An 18,030-nucleotide genomic window follows, 5' to 3' on the forward strand; every position below is an offset into this window, starting at 1 on the left:
TCACCGCTCCTACTTGCATTCATTTTTTTCTTATACTTCAAAGGATAATTTCGCCCGAGAGCTCATTTATTCCACAGAGGTCAAACACATTATCATTTTTCATCTGCATAGTGCGAAAAAAAACATGCACTGAAGTGAGGATATAATGGGTCTGAACTAGCATGTTATGCCTCAGGGATCACTCAAGACTGCTGGGAAGGCTTTGGTTTTGCTTCCATAAAGGTTTTCCATAGACGGGACAGTGACAGCAGCCTCCACCCAATTACTCTGCTTCTCACATGTACAGGCCAGCAGTGAAGGTGAACAGTAACCTGAACTTTGTAAAGAAACAATTACAAGTAACCTCGATACTGCTCTCTTTGGCAGAGCTCCTTTTGTTTGAGCGCATGTTATAACCTTTTTCTTGACAGAAGCCAGAGTTTGAATGACACCGTGCAAAGGTGATGATGACGAAGCTGCTCAAGTTTGTGGCTCTTAAATATTTCTTCATCAACTTTTCTCTGACAGGCTTTCTTTCTTTTGCTCAGCACACAAAACACAGCCAGATTACCGATTAGGTTATACAAACCATCTGACTAAACTAAAACGATTGTTTATGGCATGTGTGCAGCTACTTCAAAGCACTCTTTGTGTGCAATCGTATTGCTAGTCCATTTGCTTCACCACTGAAGCCATGTTTTATTTGAGTGTGGAGTCGGCAAAAACAGTATGATTATAAGGATCAAATCTGAGTTGGACCTGAGCAGTTATGTCTTCTAGAAACAATCTTTGACTTATTATTACTATATAAGGAGGAATAATTTGACCAACAGCTCGATTGATAAGTCAATGTGTCTATTACTACAAGGATAGAGGTTTCAGTGGTAATAACATTCAAAAATGAGATATTTTCTATTCTTTTTCATGCAAAATGTCAAATATACTCTGTTTTGAACTTCTCAAACAATACAACTTTCGGCTTTTCTTTTTTATATATATATATATAAAAGTCTTTGGGTTTTAGACTGTCTGTTAAATAAAACAAGCAGTCCGTTTATGTCAAATTGGGCTCTGTGATTTAGTGCTGCGTTTTGTCTTTATTAAAGCTGATAACTGACAGGAAATGTGGAGAGAACAGAGAGGGGATGACTTGCAGGAGTCCAAACTGCGGCCAAAGCGTAGAGGGCTTTGCCTCTTGGAAAAGTACCCTCCTACTAATGGAAGCCAACGGAAAAGGTTTGACATTTTTTTATGTTTTATGTTTTTCTACAGCTTCGGGGACTCCATTGTTTAGCTACATGAGCAAATGATTATCATGACTGTATATTTTAAAGCAGTCCATCTCTATCCGTCTCCTGAGGCTCAATGACCTCCACAGCAGCTGGCAGGGTTTCCCTCTAACATCTGTCTGCCTGAGTCTTTCTGTTTAGTGCTCTCTCTGTGGCTTTAGATGTCATAAACTCCTTCCACACTACAGAAAATCACTCTAATATATCACAGTGGTTTCCTGGGTTGCTTTAAGAGAAAGGGCAAACTGTAACACTAATGGTTGCAGAAAAATCCCTCTGAATGTGGTAGGTTGTAGTTTAGTAAAAGTTAGAGTGATGCAACATACTTTTAGTTAGGTTTTGGCATTGATTTTAGTCTGGATGTTCTTAGTCAGATGTAAAGAATGAACTGCATATACAGGATTTAGCAGATCGAGGCACTGTAACCACACAAACATAACAGAGAGGCAGGAGGCAAGACTCTGCAGGAGAGGCATTCCTGCTGTGACACAGTCAGACATGAACAGCTAAACATTCTTTCGGACTAAAACTGACACATCCCATCATTTCAGAGATGGGAAATCCTCTATTTCCATGACCTCTTCCTATTTGGTCTTTTTGAAAAATTGGTTTAAAAGAGCTGAAAAAGTGGTTTTTGAGCAAACACAAACTTGGTGAAAGTCAGTCAAGACGCCCAATGAGCACCATATGCTTCCCCAGAAATGTTCTCTTTTGCCTTTCTGCTCTCCAGCTGTTTTCTCTCCTTTGAAGATGAAGTACTTATTTGATTTAAACTTGACTCTCGAAGTATAATAAAGAACAAATTCTGTGACCAAAATGTATGGCCCTTTTTCCCCATCCCTCCATCTGCCTGAGCGTACTGCACCAGTCTATAAAAAAGAAATGCCACAATCTGTTACTTCGACTCTTTCTCTCACAGTGCAACAAAGCAGAGCTGACGTCCGCATGCAAAGAGTGTCTGCAGGACCAGAGAGCAGAGTGAGTAAATGAGTGAGGAAAAAAACATCTGAGAGACAAAGAAGACTGAAAGGGTCTCATGGTTGGCCAAGAAGCTGCAGCCGTCAGCGGGTCTGCAGCACAGTCGTTCTGCAAATAGTGTCAGGAAGTCTTTGAAGGGCAAACGAACACATAGGGCACTGTCAGATGGAAGGGGTTTGTTTAACAGCCTATGACTGCCTACTCCACATACCAGCTTCCCAGAGTGATGCCCTGTTTCTCGTGTGTAAAAAAACAAACATCTATCACTCCAGATTTGACTTAAAGTGCAGGTTTAAGGGGGACGATTCTGTGTCATGCAGATCAGAAGATGCAATGAATGAAAATGTTTAAATTGAGCTTTTTTGCTTTGTTACGCATGTGATTCCTTACCAGGCCTTTACATGTGCTAATAGCAGCAGTTCCTAGCGCACCAGATGCCTCCACAGTGCCGAGGAGGTGGCAGGGGTTCCCTTCATGCAGACGATGCTGCTCCGTCCTGTTGGCGCTTCCGTTCCTCCTCTCCAGGATGTAGTCACTTGAAACCAGGTGATTGTTTGCAGTCAAATTGAACAGTAAAGCGTGACCTTTGTAGTGGATCTTATAGTAAACCTGTCCCTCCAGAGCCTGGGGTCGTAGGTCACGCCTGACTCGCCCACCATTAAAGTGGTGAGACAGAGAGTGGGACATGAAGGCTCCATCAGCGGTTGATTTTACTGGGTGGACAATCGAAAGGTCTGACTCAGAAAGGGAAGACTGACCTGCAGAATAGTGTTGGATAAAAAAAATAAAAAAAATAAAAACACGATATGAAACCCATGTGCATCTTAAAATGTATAGGAACTCATTTCTGCAAAAGCACACCTGTGCATGCATAAAAGTCGGAAGTTGTTAAGTTTAATGGTGATTTAGCTTGCTGGATGTCAACTTTTAAACACTGAAAAAATACATTCATTCAAGTTTAAACTTCGTCTGGTCCTTTCATTTTATTGAGTGGTGTAATTATTTCACACGTTTTAGCTTCAGTGCAAGTGGCAACATTGAAATACACCTCATCATGCAAACCTTTCCAGTCATGCATTTAGGTCTATACCTCATTCATGCTCAGATAGGCTGCTTCTGCATTGTGTGCACCACACTGACCTTGCTCTGCAAAAAGCGAGAGGAGTCTGCCGGAGTCGGTGAGGTCTTCCTGGCCGGCTGCCAAAGTGAAAACAAAGTGTAACAGCAAGAGAACCGGGCACTCCTGCGAACATCGCATATTTCATGTAACCAAAACTCAAAGCACTGCGAAAGAGTCCTGGACGGAGAAGTTCCAGTGGCATGAAGGAGGCTGCACTGTGTCATGTCATGAAACGAGCCCAGAAATCTGCCCTCACGAAGGGAAACATGCACCGAGAAGCACTGGGAGCCAGATCATGGTTTAAAGAGGGAGAAAGCTCCGGCTCCGAGGAGGAAGGAGGGGAGGAGTGTGCAGTGGGGCCAGTGTCTACTTTTCCTCTACAGGAGCAATGGGGAGCAGAGCAGGAGATCAGGAGGAGGACGCTTCATTTGAATGACTTGAGAAAAGCAGCTCATCCCGACCTGTGTCGAGACTTGTCATTAAATCCTGCAGGCGTTACTATTTATCTACTGCCTCTCCCAAAAACGCTCACGCAAACTTACATGGAGCATTTAGGAGAATAGCCTGGGCCATACTTTAGCGATAAAGAGAGACACTCTTTCGTGACGTCACGGTGCTACAGTAGTAGGCCTACTCTAACTTTGAAACTACATCAAGTTAATATTTGGACATTTTTGTATAAAGGCCTGAGTACGGTGACCCTGAAAGTCAACTGCACAAAAACATTTAATGATTGAAAAAAAAAAAAAAAATACCAAAACATTTCACTAAATGCAAAAATATTTGATGAAACATCCAAAAACATTTCACTTAAAAGTATGCATTATCTAATTTAAATATGCCAAATGTCTGTGTTTTTTGTAAGCTCTACAGATCTCTTAATTTGAGTGAAACATCTTAAAGTCAAACAATAGACATCCTGTGCAAACATTCTTCACTTTTACTGATGTAGAAGGACAAATGTTTGTTCATTCCTTTTTGCTGCTGTAGCTTATGAACAATGTTCTCCAGAAGCTCTTTCTGCCGTTCTCCAACTCATTTGATATGAGTGTTTATTGATCGACCATGGGGCATGAGATTTCAGAGCAGGACTGGATGCCAATAATTCCTTCACACTTGTGAAAATATATATTTTCCACTTCCAACTCTCATTGAGTTACACTGCAAAAGTAAAACAAAGTATGCAGTATAAATTCCTGTGAGATACCTTCTAATGTATTCAGTGCATAATGGAGAAGCCCACTACAGGCAGCCCTGTGTCCTAGAATTAAAGGTCATACACAAACTATTTGCAAAAAGAGACAAGGTTGAAGCAGGACATTATTTACTGTTTCCAAATCAAATGTGAAGTCCCTCTGAACAATGGCACAGCGCTCAGGAATTAGGGCTCTTCTGAGGCTTATCCTAAGTAAATACTGCTGTTCTGTTGTTCAGTTGTCTAATACTTAAACCAGAAACAGATTTATGTGTGACTAAATGGCTGCTAAGACATGACACATTTCCTCCTGCCCTTTCTCTCCCCCATAGACATACAGTGTTTATTTTGCAAAGGTTTTAAAGCTTGGCAAATGTGAAACAAGGAAGATATGAATGAGTTTTTCAAAGCTTTTTAAGGTCCTGCAGTTTTGACCTCACAGACTGACTGCCTTCTGCATAATTGTTTTTTTTTTTTAATCTCATGGACATCTTCTTTGGGGTAGGAAAGGGGTCATTTTGTAAGATTTAGAGCCCTGCTAAAAATAACTTACTTGAAATAAGCCACTGATATTACAAAGTTCCACACATGTATGTGTAATGGGCCAAGTTAGGGTGTTCCCCAACAAGACCCACAAAAGCAGCATGCAACATGAGCTGTAAGCGCTTTGTGTCGAGGCTTCAGGATAAAAAAAAGAGCTATTTTAGAACAAAAAAGCACTGCCTCACTGGAACTTACACGCCCAGACATTTAAGGAGAAATACCTTGTTGTTTACTGGTGTTTTTTATATGGAATGTCTACAGTTAATAGAAAAAAGATCTCTGCACACAAATTGTCGTGATGCCTCCAAGTGATCAAATAAAGATTTGATTAAAAAATGTAACGTAGGGCTTGCATTCCTTTTTTGTTTCTGTGGCAGGCAGCCAGTTCTCTTTTTGAAACTGTATCATTTCCAAATATGCATACAGCAAGCTCTTTGGAATAAGTTCAAGCGTAATATAAATCATCCATATATATCACTCCCAGAGACATTACCCAAACTGACCCCCTGATGGCCTCTGTTACAGTGATGTGCAACAGACTGTGAAATGTCTGAACCTGGGAAATAATCAGGACCTTTTGTTATTCATACAGGAGAGGCTTTTATACAGACATGATTACTCACAAGGCTTCCTCTTGTTGTGGTGAGTGATAAGTATGACAGGCTTGGAGGTTTTAATGACATTAGCATTACTGTTTCCAAAAATGAGTCAGTTTCAAGTCAGCATCTTAACAGCTGGGTGGGAGATCGATGCTCTCAAATAAGTATAGACTGAAAATGATTACATTATAAATGACTTTAACAATGACATAAAGTTGATATTCTTCCTGAATAACCAAGTAAGTGAACTATGTCTTTAAAAATAGCATTCTACCATTTTCAGCACCAAGACTGAACCAAAACCTTATTTTGCTTCAATTTTCTTCTTCATTTAATCTCAGGACACTTTCTCTGCAGTTTTCATAGGAGAGCTTCATATACTAGAAGAAAATGTGAGATTAGAAAACTTTACACAATGCAGTAACACAACAGAATCAGAACCAAAATCACAGATATATGAATGTTTCTACATTGAAATGTAAAATTCCTCCTGTGTGGGATTAAGTTTGAATTTCAAATATCATTTAAAGCCCATTCTATTTACAGGTTCACTGTGCTGGCTGGCGGGCAGTATTTCCATGCTCGGCATTTATTTTCCCACGAGTTTAACAATATTTTCTTTCCATTAGCAAGTATTAGTAGGTTTTACTATTCCACTCTTCCCTTTGTGCCCGCAGGAGGCGCTGTCGGGCGCTGAAGCGTGAACTTTGTTCTAGTAGTAAATGGGCGTGCTTACTCTGTGGGCTCAGCTCACTACTTTGAGTTATTCTCCAGGAAGAAAGAACATGGACTCAAGTGTGACAGGTAAGATAAGCCTCTGCAACTCGAACTAAATGCGACTTTTTATTGTAGCAATCAGAAGAAAACGCAGTTGTGTCTATAGTTTCTATAGTACATGTGATAGTGATCGTTAGTGTGTCTGTGAGTGCTGTCACTGTGTGTTTCTGTGACCTGTGGAGGCATTACTCCTCTCTAACATTTTTCTACCTCTAATCTTCATGCTTCACTTGTCTTTGTGGTGACTTATCTTGCCTGGTATTTACTCAAAAGTGATTGTATTACTTTTGTGGTGGGTTAAATATACATGACATTACCTTCTTGGGACCCCATTTGCAGGACTGCACTACATCTGAGCCACAGGGCTGCTCTTGTAACACCTCAAGGAATAAGGAGATGGAGGATTTCTGGTCTGGGGCCCTTTGGGTCATGAAGATCTGGCTGTACCTCATCATCAGCCTCATCATGATCCCAGCCATGTTTGGCTTCTCTCTGGGCATTTCTGAGACCTACATGAACATCCTGGTTAAAACCCTAGAGGTATGGATGTTCATGTTATTGTTTCTCAGAGATGGACGGGACATGTTTTCTTAAAGATTTACGGATACTCAAATTCTCATCCCCTTCTCCTCTTCCACAGTGGGCCACACTGAATATACAGGAAGCAAAAACAGATGAACAAACACTCAAAGGCTCAGCTTCTAATGGTGAGTAGAAGACTTTAAAGTATGTTTAAGGTAAACAGAGAAAGAGACATACATTCAGATAGACTTATAAAGAAAAGACATACTTGTTTTGTGGGTACTCTTCCAAAGAAAAGGTGTCCTCATATCCTTTATTGTGAAAGATGGAGGTTTAGTGACAGATATATGTCAAGCTGCAAGACTGGATTTCACAAGATACTCTATGACAAGTCTGAGCAAGCATGTTGCAATGATTTACAATCCACCATTGAGACAGGATTTGAATTATCTATGTAGATTAGGATGTGTCGTTCCTGCATATACAGATACATTTATCACCGGACAAGATCTCTGTGACCTTTGTGGCCGTTTTATTTTGGACTTCAGGTGTGAGTCTCTCTGGCACCATAACTCAGTTAACTTTGGAACTTTTATGATAGGCAACAAGGTGAACTTGCTCTAGGTACTCTGCCTATCTACCAAGACAAAATTACTCAACTCCTTATCAGTCTTCAAGCTGTAACTCGTAAAAGAATCCTAGTTATGTCAGCAAAAAGAGGCATTTGAAGAGTCCATAGAAATCCAGTGTTATATTCATTTATTTGTAAAGGTCCATGTACACAAATCAAAATTCAATCAGATGTTAATTCACCTGAGGTCACTGCAAGGCTAGTTTTCATTGGCAGTCCCTGTGTCACATTAGATCTATAAAAAAAAAACCAATGCAATATGTGCAGTAAACAACAAGTGGCATAACCAAAGTCTATTTTAACTTCATAAAAAAAGTTGATACTGATCTTCGGAGTGGAGGATGGAGGATGGAACAGGAAGTGTTGAAAAAGAGCTGCATTAGACATTATTCTGAAAGTTTTGATTGATTTCAATTCAAGGTTTTGGACTTTGCATCCTGGGTGATCAGATAATGTAGGGTAACTGCGCTGTGCGTGGTGTCAGATCCCAGGCAGGATGGCCTTGATTGGCTGAGATTGGCCCCTGAACAGCTCAGCCCTCCTATTATTATTCAGTGCAGAAGGTGAAAGGTCACGTTGTAAATTGACACACTTCTGTGGCAGCTGCAATGAGAGACACAGAACAACACACTATCCTGCTGTATCAGAGCCTGTGGTTCATGTGGAGGCCTATATTTTCTGATGTGAATTCATTGACCTCTGTTTTATGTTTCTGATGAAAATAATTGATTTTCATGTTCTTCAAAGAACATGCTCATAAATGAACTGATTTGTATCTTCTACTGACTCAAACTAACTTTTCCAATGCTACCTACACACAATCTGAGAAGATGTGGTTAGGCTAACTTATCTCTGAAATTGGTATGAAGATAATCATTCATGTCATTAAATTGTGCGTGTGCATGTGTGTGCGTGTGTGTGTGTGTGCGTGTGTGTCAGGTCTCATCCAGAGGGAAGATGGCTCTATGGAGAAGGAGTTAGAGGAACTTAGACGCAGTCGCCCTAAACCATCCATAGGTGGAGATTTTACTCTCAGCGACTGTTTCTATTTCAACCGGCGAGGAATTGAGAGCATTGTAGAGGATGAGGTACATTTTCACTTAATACCTAAAGACACTATTTTCTCCTAAGTCTTTTATTTAAAGCTGCCGTAGTCTGCTAGTCTCATTTTTGATACCATTTATTTTGAAACTACAGGTGACCCAGCGTTTCAGTTCAGAGGAGCTGGTTTCCTGGAACCTACTGACTCGCACTAACGACTTCCAGTACATCAGTCTGAAGCTGACGCTGGTCTACGGCATCGGCATCTTTTTGAGATACTGCATCCTTGCCCCACTCAGGTATATCAACATTGAATCAAGTGTTCTTACTGCAAAGTGAAGCTGTGGTGATACAAGTGCGGCATTAACTTCTAGTCAGAAACATTGTCTGTGTGGCATGAGGTCTGGAATCAGGTGTTTGCTTTGGTCTTAGACTTTATATAAGAAGAGGACATGGCCTCCGTGTCTGAACAGCAGTGCCTTAAAAGCTGTATTATTTTATATGACTAATGATACGACATCTTGTTTGATTTTTAGCCTCAACAAGCATTTAGGATTTAACGTCTCAACATGTGTGTTATGTGCCTTTGTACATTTTGTTGCCATGTATAGGATAGTAGATGATGTACTTCAAACTTTAAACTTCTTGTTCTATTCTAGTTACTTCATTTATGCACCGCAAAATTGTCGAGATTTTGTTCTGCCTCATTGTCATGAATCGGTATATTCAAACTAGCCATATATTTCATTACCAGATATCAGACTTTGTTTAACCTTAAAGACCTCTGCTATTAAACTTCTTTGCCTTTTTTTTTCCCCCCGTACTTTATTTAGTTTTCATTATATCCAAAGGCTGGGGGGAAGGATCAAAAGCTCTGACGACTTTGTGTTAAGCACAGAGCTAGAGCCTGGTGTTTCTTATGAAAATAAAAAGTGAAATACTTGTGCTTCTCTTTCTCCAGGATAGCTCTGGCCTGCATTGGTCTCACCTGGTTGGTCATAGGAACATCTGCAGTGGGATTACTCCCGAATTTGAGGTGATTACGAACTTCATCCATCCAAATAATAGTCATACACAATATCGTACTTTTTGTCTCATGAAAAGTGATTCCCTTTTTAAGTGTTTGTTCTCTCTCTTTTTTTTTTTTTTTTTTTTTTTTTAGGATTAAGTTCTGGCTCAGTGAGTGGGTCCATGTGATGTGCTACAGGATCTGTGCTCGAGGACTATCTGCCACCATCAGATATCACAACAGGTAAGTGAACGTTCACAATGTGCTAACAAACTAACAAACACGAGTCTTATCTTTTGTCGCTGACTTCATGTGCTCCCCTCATATCAACAGGGAAAATAAACCCCAAAAAGGAGGAATCTGTGTTGCCAATCACACCTCTCCCATCGACATTGTGATTCTCTGCAATGATGGCTGTTATGCTATGGTAAACACTTCATTAGTCACATTTAACAAATCATTCTAAATCATTTTGTATTGTTCTGCCATAATTGTAAAAAAAAAAATTAAAAAAATGTGTTAATCAGGTGGGTCAGGTTCATGGAGGATTAATGGGAGTGATCCAGAGAGCCATGGTGAGGTCCTGTCCCCATGTCTGGTTCGAGAGAGCAGAAATGAAAGATCGCCACCTAGTGACCAAAAGGTAAGTAAACTTCAGCACATGTGGAACAACACATTAACAGTATGTGGCTGCTCTGGCACGTCGGGAGGTTTGCGTCTTTTTCCTGGCAGTGAAATCTTCTAAGATTTCCATATCTCTTACTATTCAAACATGAACAGATATGTTTTTGGAAAAGCAGCTACTGAACAGTGACTCATACAGTTTCCAGTATCTACTCATACCACATCTTCACTCGGGCACATGTTCCAGATGTTTGATGTATTGTCCCAAATGTGAAAGAGTTCATCAAAGGTGCACTGTGGAGATATTTATATAGGAAGGACGTGGTTTCCATTACGTCTTTGTGCTGCTTCCAGGTTGACGGATCATGTGAATGACAAGACAAAGCTTCCCATATTGATATTCCCGGAGGGTAAGTGTAACCATGTAGAGAGGTAGAGTAACTTCAGCAATGTTTGTTTTCTGTCCGTCTCTTGTATCATCAAAGATAAGACTCGGTGATTGTTTTTGTTGGCCTCTGTGCAGTGACACATGAGCAGCTTCTTAAGGTAAGTTTGGACTGAGCTCACACAACTCGACCCCCCCCCTTTCATCTCCTCATGTCTTGTTTCCATAGGAACCTGTGTCAACAACACATCTGTCATGATGTTCAAGAAAGGAAGTTTTGAAATTGGCGCAACAATATACCCAGTAGCCATTAAGGTACCTCGGTCCTGACTGTCCTTAAAACCACATCCTTGTATTTATTAAGTTCAGATCCTCACTGCAGCTTCTGTGTTTTTTTTTTTTTCTTCTCCTCAGTATGATCCAAAATTTGGAGATGCTTTCTGGAACAGTTCTAAGTACAGTATGGTCAGTTACCTGCTAAGGATGATGACCAGCTGGGCACTCGTCTGTAACGTGTGGTACTTGCCAGCCATGCATCAACAGGTGGGTTTGACATGTGCTGAGGCACGTGTACAGCCCCGTGGTGCCACCCTCGCCCTGCTGCAAACGCAAACACACTCATAGACACACATCACAGTAGACTGACTTTGTTTTTGTTGTATTTCTAAAATGGCAGGAGGGAGAAGGTGCTGTCCAGTTTGCCAACAGAGTAAAGTCGGCCATCGCCCACCAGGGAGGGCTGGTAGATCTGCAGTGGTAAGTTTGTTTCTATGTTTTACAACAGTTACTTCTGACTGAGTAATTCGGTGACAGGACAAAAGGTGGTTTATGAGTGCTGATACAGGATATAACAGCACTCGAACTTTTAACTATATGTATCATGCCGTCTACTAATCCAAGCTTTGTAGTACTCTTTGAAAAACAAGCAATATCAAACCCAAGATTAATATTGGGTTTTTTTCAGCATGACAGCTCTCTCTATCTGATGTGATATTTCTAAATAATTGTGTTGGAGGGATTTTCTTCTCTCATTAACTGGAAACAGTCTGAAAGGAACTGATTATATATGAAGAATCTCTCAAAAATACTCCTTAGAATAACCTAAGATTAATGACTATAAAATGTACCCATTTTCCCTTTAACCTTTATTACATTCTATCAGAACAGCTGTGTGAGAATCCTTTATTATGAAGCTTTGAATTCTCCAAATGGGACTACTTTTTAAATACCGTCCACAGAAGAACGTCTAATATAACCTTTATACATAATATAACTGAAAGTCAAACATTAAATAACAGAGTAATATTCACTGACATGGAACAAGATCAGCGGTATAAAGATTAGCACCTCTCTCAGTGTGTCCTGTGTCTGCCTGTCCGTCTCTGCAGGGACGGAGGCCTGAAGAGAGCAAAGGTGAAGGAGTCTTTTAAGGAGCAGCAGCAGAAGCAGTACAGTAGCATGGTGGTGGGAGACGACAGCAGCGGCCACAGTGACTGAGATCCAGATCAAGTGCACAGTCAAAATCTCAGCCCTGTCCTTTGGAGGTTATACACTGGAAACCAGCCTCTCTCCTCTACTCAGGCTAATGTCGAGTGGACTTGAAACACACTGTGAAACCTCAGGTACAACTTCAGCGAGGAGAGTCGGAGACATTCGCAGAAATCTCATGTGCAATATTGAAATTCATGAGAAACAGACATTGCAAAACGCAGAAACTGCTGTTGTGATTGTATTTTGAAATGATGTGTGATTGTAGATTGTTTTTTAAAACAAATTTTAGTTTACAAAAGGGCTGTCAGCGTTAACTAGTTCATCGCGATTAATTAAGGTCTGAAGTTAATGCATTCATTTTTTTAAACCGCGATTAATCGCATGCTATGTTGTCCCTTCAGGCGCACAGTGGAGAAGCCTCCTCAGTGTCTCCCTGTAGTCACACTGATGGAAAAGCATCTTTGAACGTCTCATTTCACTTTAGAAAAAAACTTGCAAGACAGCACAGTTTACGAGTCAAAATAATATCCACCTTATGACATCATACATTTCACTTTTGTACTGTTCCTTTGAGCTGTTTCACTTAGTTTTTGATCCATAAGACGTTCCTTTTCCCCTTTAAGTTTATGTCGTAAGGAGGTCCTTACTTTGTTTCAAAAAGCAGCTTAAGCTTTTTTTTTCTAATATTTCTAATTTTTTAAATAAAAACCCAACAATTTTTATTTTTAATGCGAAATAATGGAATTTCAAACATGCAATTAAAAATATGATTAATTGTCATTAACTATTGAATTTTATCGATTAATTGTGATTAATAAATGTAATTCTTTGACAGCCCTAGTTTACAATTTCAACACCTATGGTGTGATTGTGCAAAAGGGAAAGGTAACTTCCATTTTACAACTTACGACACAAACGCCTGTATCCATAATGAGGTGATTATAAATTTAGCAGCATTTAAACATTTGTTTTAGATCTTGAAGTATTTATCTGCAACAAAATTAAAACCAATAAGCTTCTAGAAAAAAAAAGGTGCTAGCTAAAAGACAAATAGCTTGAACAATCACTAATTGAATTCAACACTGATTCACAAAAATGTTCCTTTTTTAAGTTGTGTAAAATCAAACTTTGTGCACGGTGTTGGTTATCTTTGATCACTCATTATTATTTTTTTTAACAGAAGCACAAAGTTAAAGCAAGGACACAACAGGCATGTGGGTTTGGCACTTAAATAATACATTCAAGTGTTGAGCGTGAGATGCTGAGTTCATTAAATGTCCACACAAGGTGTGACGGCCTTAAAGGAGAACACACAGCTTAGACTTCTTGGATTTCTCTTCACTGGATTCTTGTCCTGAAGTTTGATCCTTGGTGCTGCAGTTGGTATGTGTGGTCTCCTCTGTGGCTACTAAGAGAAGATTCAAGAAGGATTTGTTTTAAAATCACTGTAACTATGTATATGATGACACAATCCTCATATTTATTTTGTTTTGAAATGTCAGCGTTCTCACCCTCATCCTCCTGCTGAACACTTGGAACTGTTTCCTGCACGTTCTGCTGAGAAACAAATGTCACTCACTCACTGTCACAGTACAAGAATGTGTTTGAATTTAGTTATGTGCCTTTTCTTTATGTCAGTACTTACTGGCAACAAGGTAACTTTGTTCCTCTTTTTCAGTTCCTGATATCTGCAAATGTCATCAACAATGAAAACAAGTTATCATGCGAGTGCCAAGTATTAAAGATGAGTCTGATTTTTTTTTAACAATGAAATTATGTGAACAGCAGCATTTCTTTAAAATGTGACATCCCCCCCCCCCCCCTTTTTATTTTAGTAAACCAGCCAGAAGAAACAAATGTTTTAGTGAAATATTTATGAGCCTGATTAGTGCCTCACGTCTGTGTCGTCTCTTTCTACACAGTTCAGATGACAAAGAGGTTCATGTTGATCCAGACAGGCAGCGTTTAAAGTGAAGCTGCTTTTATCACAGTGCAATAAAAGGTAATAAAGCTGCGTGGTTTTTGGTTTTCTCTGATACAACTGTTTCTCCTGTCAGAGCAACTTGATCTCACAACCTGTTGTCACATTAAATGATTAGTGTCTCTGGTTAACATTTATTTAATTGCATTTTATTAAAACTTTGTGATTGTTGGGCACAGACATATTTGAAGTCTTCTTTGAAAGTGATTTAACTGCAGTTAAAGACGGACCAAACTGATACATTTCCTGATCTGTTCATCCTCTATCAGTACAAGAAACATGAAGAAACCAAATTTCCAATTTTCTTAATATGAAGTTTTTATCGAATTTACATCCCCATCATTTTCTTTGAATTTTTATAACAGTAGTGTGATCCATTATGTGCTCCTGTAGCATTTGAGTAAGTATAAAATAATCTACCCACATCTGCAGATAGGAGTCACAGTTCCTGTTGACAGGTTTGGTGTTCTTCAGTCCATTTGGCATCCGTGTTGTGCTCGCATCTACTCCTACATCCACCCTGCCTCTAGCTCCAGATGCAGTAGGCATCTGTGTCGGTCAGTGCAACAACAGATTTCAGAAATATAGAACAAAAAAAAATCACAAAACATTTGGATGAAAGTCTGCTGCTGTGAGTGTGCCGTAAGTGAATCTTGCCTTGCAGCGTCTCACACACTCGCTGTCCCTGTTGTTGAGGACCTGCTGGCCACTGTGTGAGCAGGAAAATGTGGCTGTGGAGTTTATGGAGATGTTTGTTGTTGTAACCGTGGCAACAGTGCCCAATAAGAATGGAACAGCAGTGAGGCCTCAGTGAATGAGATGGATACACTGACTTGTTTACTTTACCTTCTTTTTTTTTAAATACTTTATTAATCCCTGAGTGAAATGAGTTTAGACAGAAAGAGAGACATGCTTCTTACACACATACGCCCGAAATACACACATTCACTCTCCAGCAACCAGACCACTGCACCGGGGGTTGAACCGTCCTCCTTCTGGTTTCCAACAAAAGTCCCTACAGACTGAGCTACTGCTGCACCAAACTTATTAAACTTGTTAAAAAGGGAAACTTTTGATTTGTTTCTTTAATTGATCCCCTTGTTCTGAAAAGAGTAAAGTAAGAGCTGTTGTCACTCTTTCAATATACAGAGGAATAACAAATGGTACAACACATTACTAGCCTGCTGTTACTATTATTCATTAGCTGAAGCTACAGATAAAATCACATTGTTGTTTTGTTATTTATTATATCCTGTGACTATCGCCTTCTTTTTGTAGTATTCCTTGACTTTTAATGACATTTTGTACAGTGTGTTGAAGGTATTCAGGCTCGGCTTATGCATCTTAATGGTCAAGATTGTAGTATTATTCCATATACAGTCTGGCTTTATAAAATAAATATTTGTACTCAATAAGGGAGTTTTGAAATGCCCAACATTTTATTCTCTTTATTTAACAAACAGAAAAAAATCCAGATTAATCCGCCAGTTTAGCATATTACGATGAGCTGACTGCACATATCCAAGTCCTTGTTAGGATTCTTCCTTCTCGTCTCCGTGTGTGATGATGTAGCAGAGCGACTTGTAGTCGATGTTTCCCGTTGGGTCGATGGGAGCCAGAGCGAAAGCCTGATCCACCTACAGAGGTTAATGTATAGGGACAGTTTGACTCGAGAAGATTATTTTCTTAAAGAACATTACAGGAGTCTGTCAATGTAAAAACAGGAAGCACAAACCTCCTCTGCTGTGAATTTATCAGCCTGGTTCATCAGTAATCGTCTAAACCTGGAAAATCATGGAAAGAAATACTCTAATGTTAGGGATAACAGGGAAAACAAAGAACATGAATCTTAATTATGAAGTGTATCTTACTCCTCCTTATTAACAAAGCCTGTTCCGTTGGGGTCAAAAAGTTTGAAGGCAGCAAGTATAGTGTCCTCAGGATCCGTACCTGGAGGAGAGAAAAGCATTATCGTGACTGTTCTGAAAGTTCAAATCACAGATTTTGGATTTTAAGATTTTAAGTTCTCACCATTGAGTTTCTCCCCAAAAAGAGTCAGGAACACTGTGAAGTTGATGGGACCCTTCCCCTCATTCAACATCTCATCCAGCTCCTCATCGTTGACATTAAGCTTCCCTGAAACACACACACACACACACACACACACACACACACACACACACACACACACACACACACACACACACACACACACACACACACAGAGGAACATATACATGTACAAACATCAAATAACTGTATCAAATGCAATGAAAAAAAAATGTGTTATATCATTAAAGGCTAAGATTTTTATTTTTTAGGAATAACTTAATGAATCAAAAGATAAAACGTTGAATGTAAAATTACCCAGCTGTCCATAGGTCTCCCTTAGATCCTGTTTTTTGATGACACCGTCTCTGTCTTGGTCAATACAGCCAAAAGCCTGAACGGGATAAAACCAAATAAATAGCCATGAAGAAAAAGTGATCAAATTAAATTATCATTTCTTAAACAGCTTTTTTTTTAAATAAAAAGTTTGCATGATGCATTAGCAGCAAATGTTACTGCAATCATTAAACTACTGAAAAGGAGTTATTTCACCCAATTTGGATCAAAAGAATCCCGTCTTCCTGGTATCAGTGCTAATCTAAGGCCGACATTTCTCTCAAAGACCGGACTGTTGAGGCTTCAATTCTGAATATCAATAAATTAACTTCACAATTTTAATTTTAATTTTAATTTTTTTGGTTGAAATGAAAAAAAATTGGTTGGGTAAAAAACAAATGACTGCATAACTTGCATATTTACATTTCCTTGTATGAATTTATAAAAGACAAATCACAGATCACATAAATTTCCCACAAAACTTTTTTTTAAACGCAGCCGTGTCAAGGCCAGACAAGACACAGAAGTGTACCTCTTTAAACTCCTGGATCTGTGACTGCTCGAACATGGAGAAGACATTGGAGCAGGACTTCTGTCCTCCCCTCTGTCTCTTATTGGAGGCCTTCTTACTTGCCTAAGAAGAAGATGAAAAAAAAACAATTAACCTAATACAATATAACAATTCCATTCTTACATTTTCAGTTTTCTTTGAATCATCACTGACAAAGTATGAAGAGATGCTGACTGACTTACCATGTCTGAGTGATCAAATGTTGACTCCCAGCAGTGGTGTGATGCTGGGGTGGGTTTTATGTATGGCCCGTCTTATCTCCTGCCCTCCTATAATAGCTTCTGGTAGGCAGCTCAGTCCCTTACATGGCTGTTGTGTTTGTTAGGGGAGCTGATAAGAGGGGATGCAGATTCCTCTGGGCTGCAAAGTAGAGATATGAAGAGCAGAGAGGACACAGGGCAGAATGACCTCTGATGTTTATAGAAGTCAAATCCAGCTCCTGGAGTTACTTTAATACAAGTAAATGGACTAAAACATATTCTTCCCTAGTGCACTTCTCTAATGAGTTTCTATTCTCATTTCATACGAGTTTCATTTTAAACATTTTGCTGAAAATGAAATGTAAGCAACACTTCTTTTAAAAATGACCTTTCTTTATTTTGACAGAACAAATCACTTCTTTACATTTTAAGAGCAGAGCCGAGCAAAGTCCAACCTTCTGTTGAGAGATGTGATTCACAATTGATTACTGACTGAATGACTAAGATATGGTATGGTTGTAAATCAACAAGCATTATTCTCATAGACGGAACAATGATGTCACAGTAAAAGAAATACAATTCCCAGGAACAATAAATCTCCTCTTAGAATAACATTATTAAATGAAGATATTATGTTTTAAATGTTCGCCACATTACCCAGCAAGGAAATAAATAGCAAGCCATGTTGTTGTTTTTTTTTTTTTTTTTCT

At 39.3% G+C, this 18,030-nt stretch overlaps 3 protein-coding genes across 3 annotated transcripts in view; 1 reads left to right on the forward strand and 2 right to left on the reverse strand.

Annotated features, from left to right (window-relative positions):
* Positions 1–3,776, reverse strand: part of adamts12 (ADAM metallopeptidase with thrombospondin type 1 motif, 12) — a 20,446-nt gene extending 16,670 nt beyond the window's left edge. The window contains exons 1-2 of the mRNA XM_020643861.3: positions 3,387–3,776; positions 2,637–3,004 (exon numbers count right to left, since the gene is read on the reverse strand). Coding sequence (XP_020499517.2) covers positions 2,637–3,004; positions 3,387–3,504 — 486 coding nt within the window. The 5' untranslated portion in view covers positions 3,505–3,776. The remainder of the gene's footprint in view (positions 1–2,636; positions 3,005–3,386) is intronic.
* Positions 3,777–6,391: 2,615 nt separating this feature from the next.
* Positions 6,392–14,197, forward strand: agpat9l (1-acylglycerol-3-phosphate O-acyltransferase 9, like). Its single transcript, XM_020643877.3, has 14 exons — positions 6,392–6,507; positions 6,820–7,020; positions 7,121–7,187; positions 8,573–8,721; positions 8,831–8,973; positions 9,636–9,710; positions 9,837–9,926; positions 10,017–10,110; positions 10,211–10,326; positions 10,662–10,717; positions 10,922–11,007; positions 11,107–11,235; positions 11,369–11,448; positions 12,081–14,197. The coding sequence occupies exons 2-14, from the start codon at positions 6,877–6,879 to the stop codon at positions 12,187–12,189; spliced, it is 1,338 nt and encodes a 445-aa protein (XP_020499533.1). The 5' UTR covers positions 6,392–6,507; positions 6,820–6,876; the 3' UTR covers positions 12,190–14,197.
* Positions 14,198–15,581: 1,384 nt separating this feature from the next.
* myl7 (myosin, light chain 7, regulatory) lies at positions 15,582–17,358 on the reverse strand. Its single transcript, XM_020643878.3, has 7 exons — positions 17,303–17,358; positions 17,082–17,183; positions 16,532–16,607; positions 16,196–16,300; positions 16,036–16,114; positions 15,900–15,948; positions 15,582–15,801 (listed from the first exon to the last, which is right to left on the reverse strand). The coding sequence occupies exons 1-7, from the start codon at positions 17,303–17,305 to the stop codon at positions 15,697–15,699; spliced, it is 519 nt and encodes a 172-aa protein (XP_020499534.1). The 5' UTR covers positions 17,306–17,358; the 3' UTR covers positions 15,582–15,696.
* Positions 17,359–18,030: the final 672 nt, after the last annotated feature.

The sequence above is a fragment of the Labrus bergylta genome, chromosome 2 (genome assembly GCF_963930695.1).
Source record: "Labrus bergylta chromosome 2, fLabBer1.1, whole genome shotgun sequence".
Taxonomy (NCBI): domain Eukaryota; kingdom Metazoa; phylum Chordata; class Actinopteri; order Labriformes; family Labridae; genus Labrus; species Labrus bergylta.

Coding starts and splice junctions, on each gene's coding strand:
- agpat9l (XM_020643877.3), top strand. CDS start 6,877: ATGGAGGATTTCTGGTCTGGGGCCCTTTGGGTCATGAAGATCTGGCTG. Junction 7,021..7,120: donor TCCTGGTTAAAACCCTAGAG/GTATGGATGTTC, acceptor CCTCTTCCACAG/TGGGCCACACTGAATATACA. Junction 11,236..11,368: donor TGCCAGCCATGCATCAACAG/GTGGGTTTGACA, acceptor CTAAAATGGCAG/GAGGGAGAAGGTGCTGTCCA.
- myl7 (XM_020643878.3), bottom strand. Junction 16,608..17,081: donor AGATCCAGGAGTTTAAAGAG/GTACACTTCTGT, acceptor TATCCCGTTCAG/GCTTTTGGCTGTATTGACCA. Junction 15,802..15,899: donor ATAAATTCACAGCAGAGGAG/GTTTGTGCTTCC, acceptor TAACCTCTGTAG/GTGGATCAGGCTTTCGCTCT.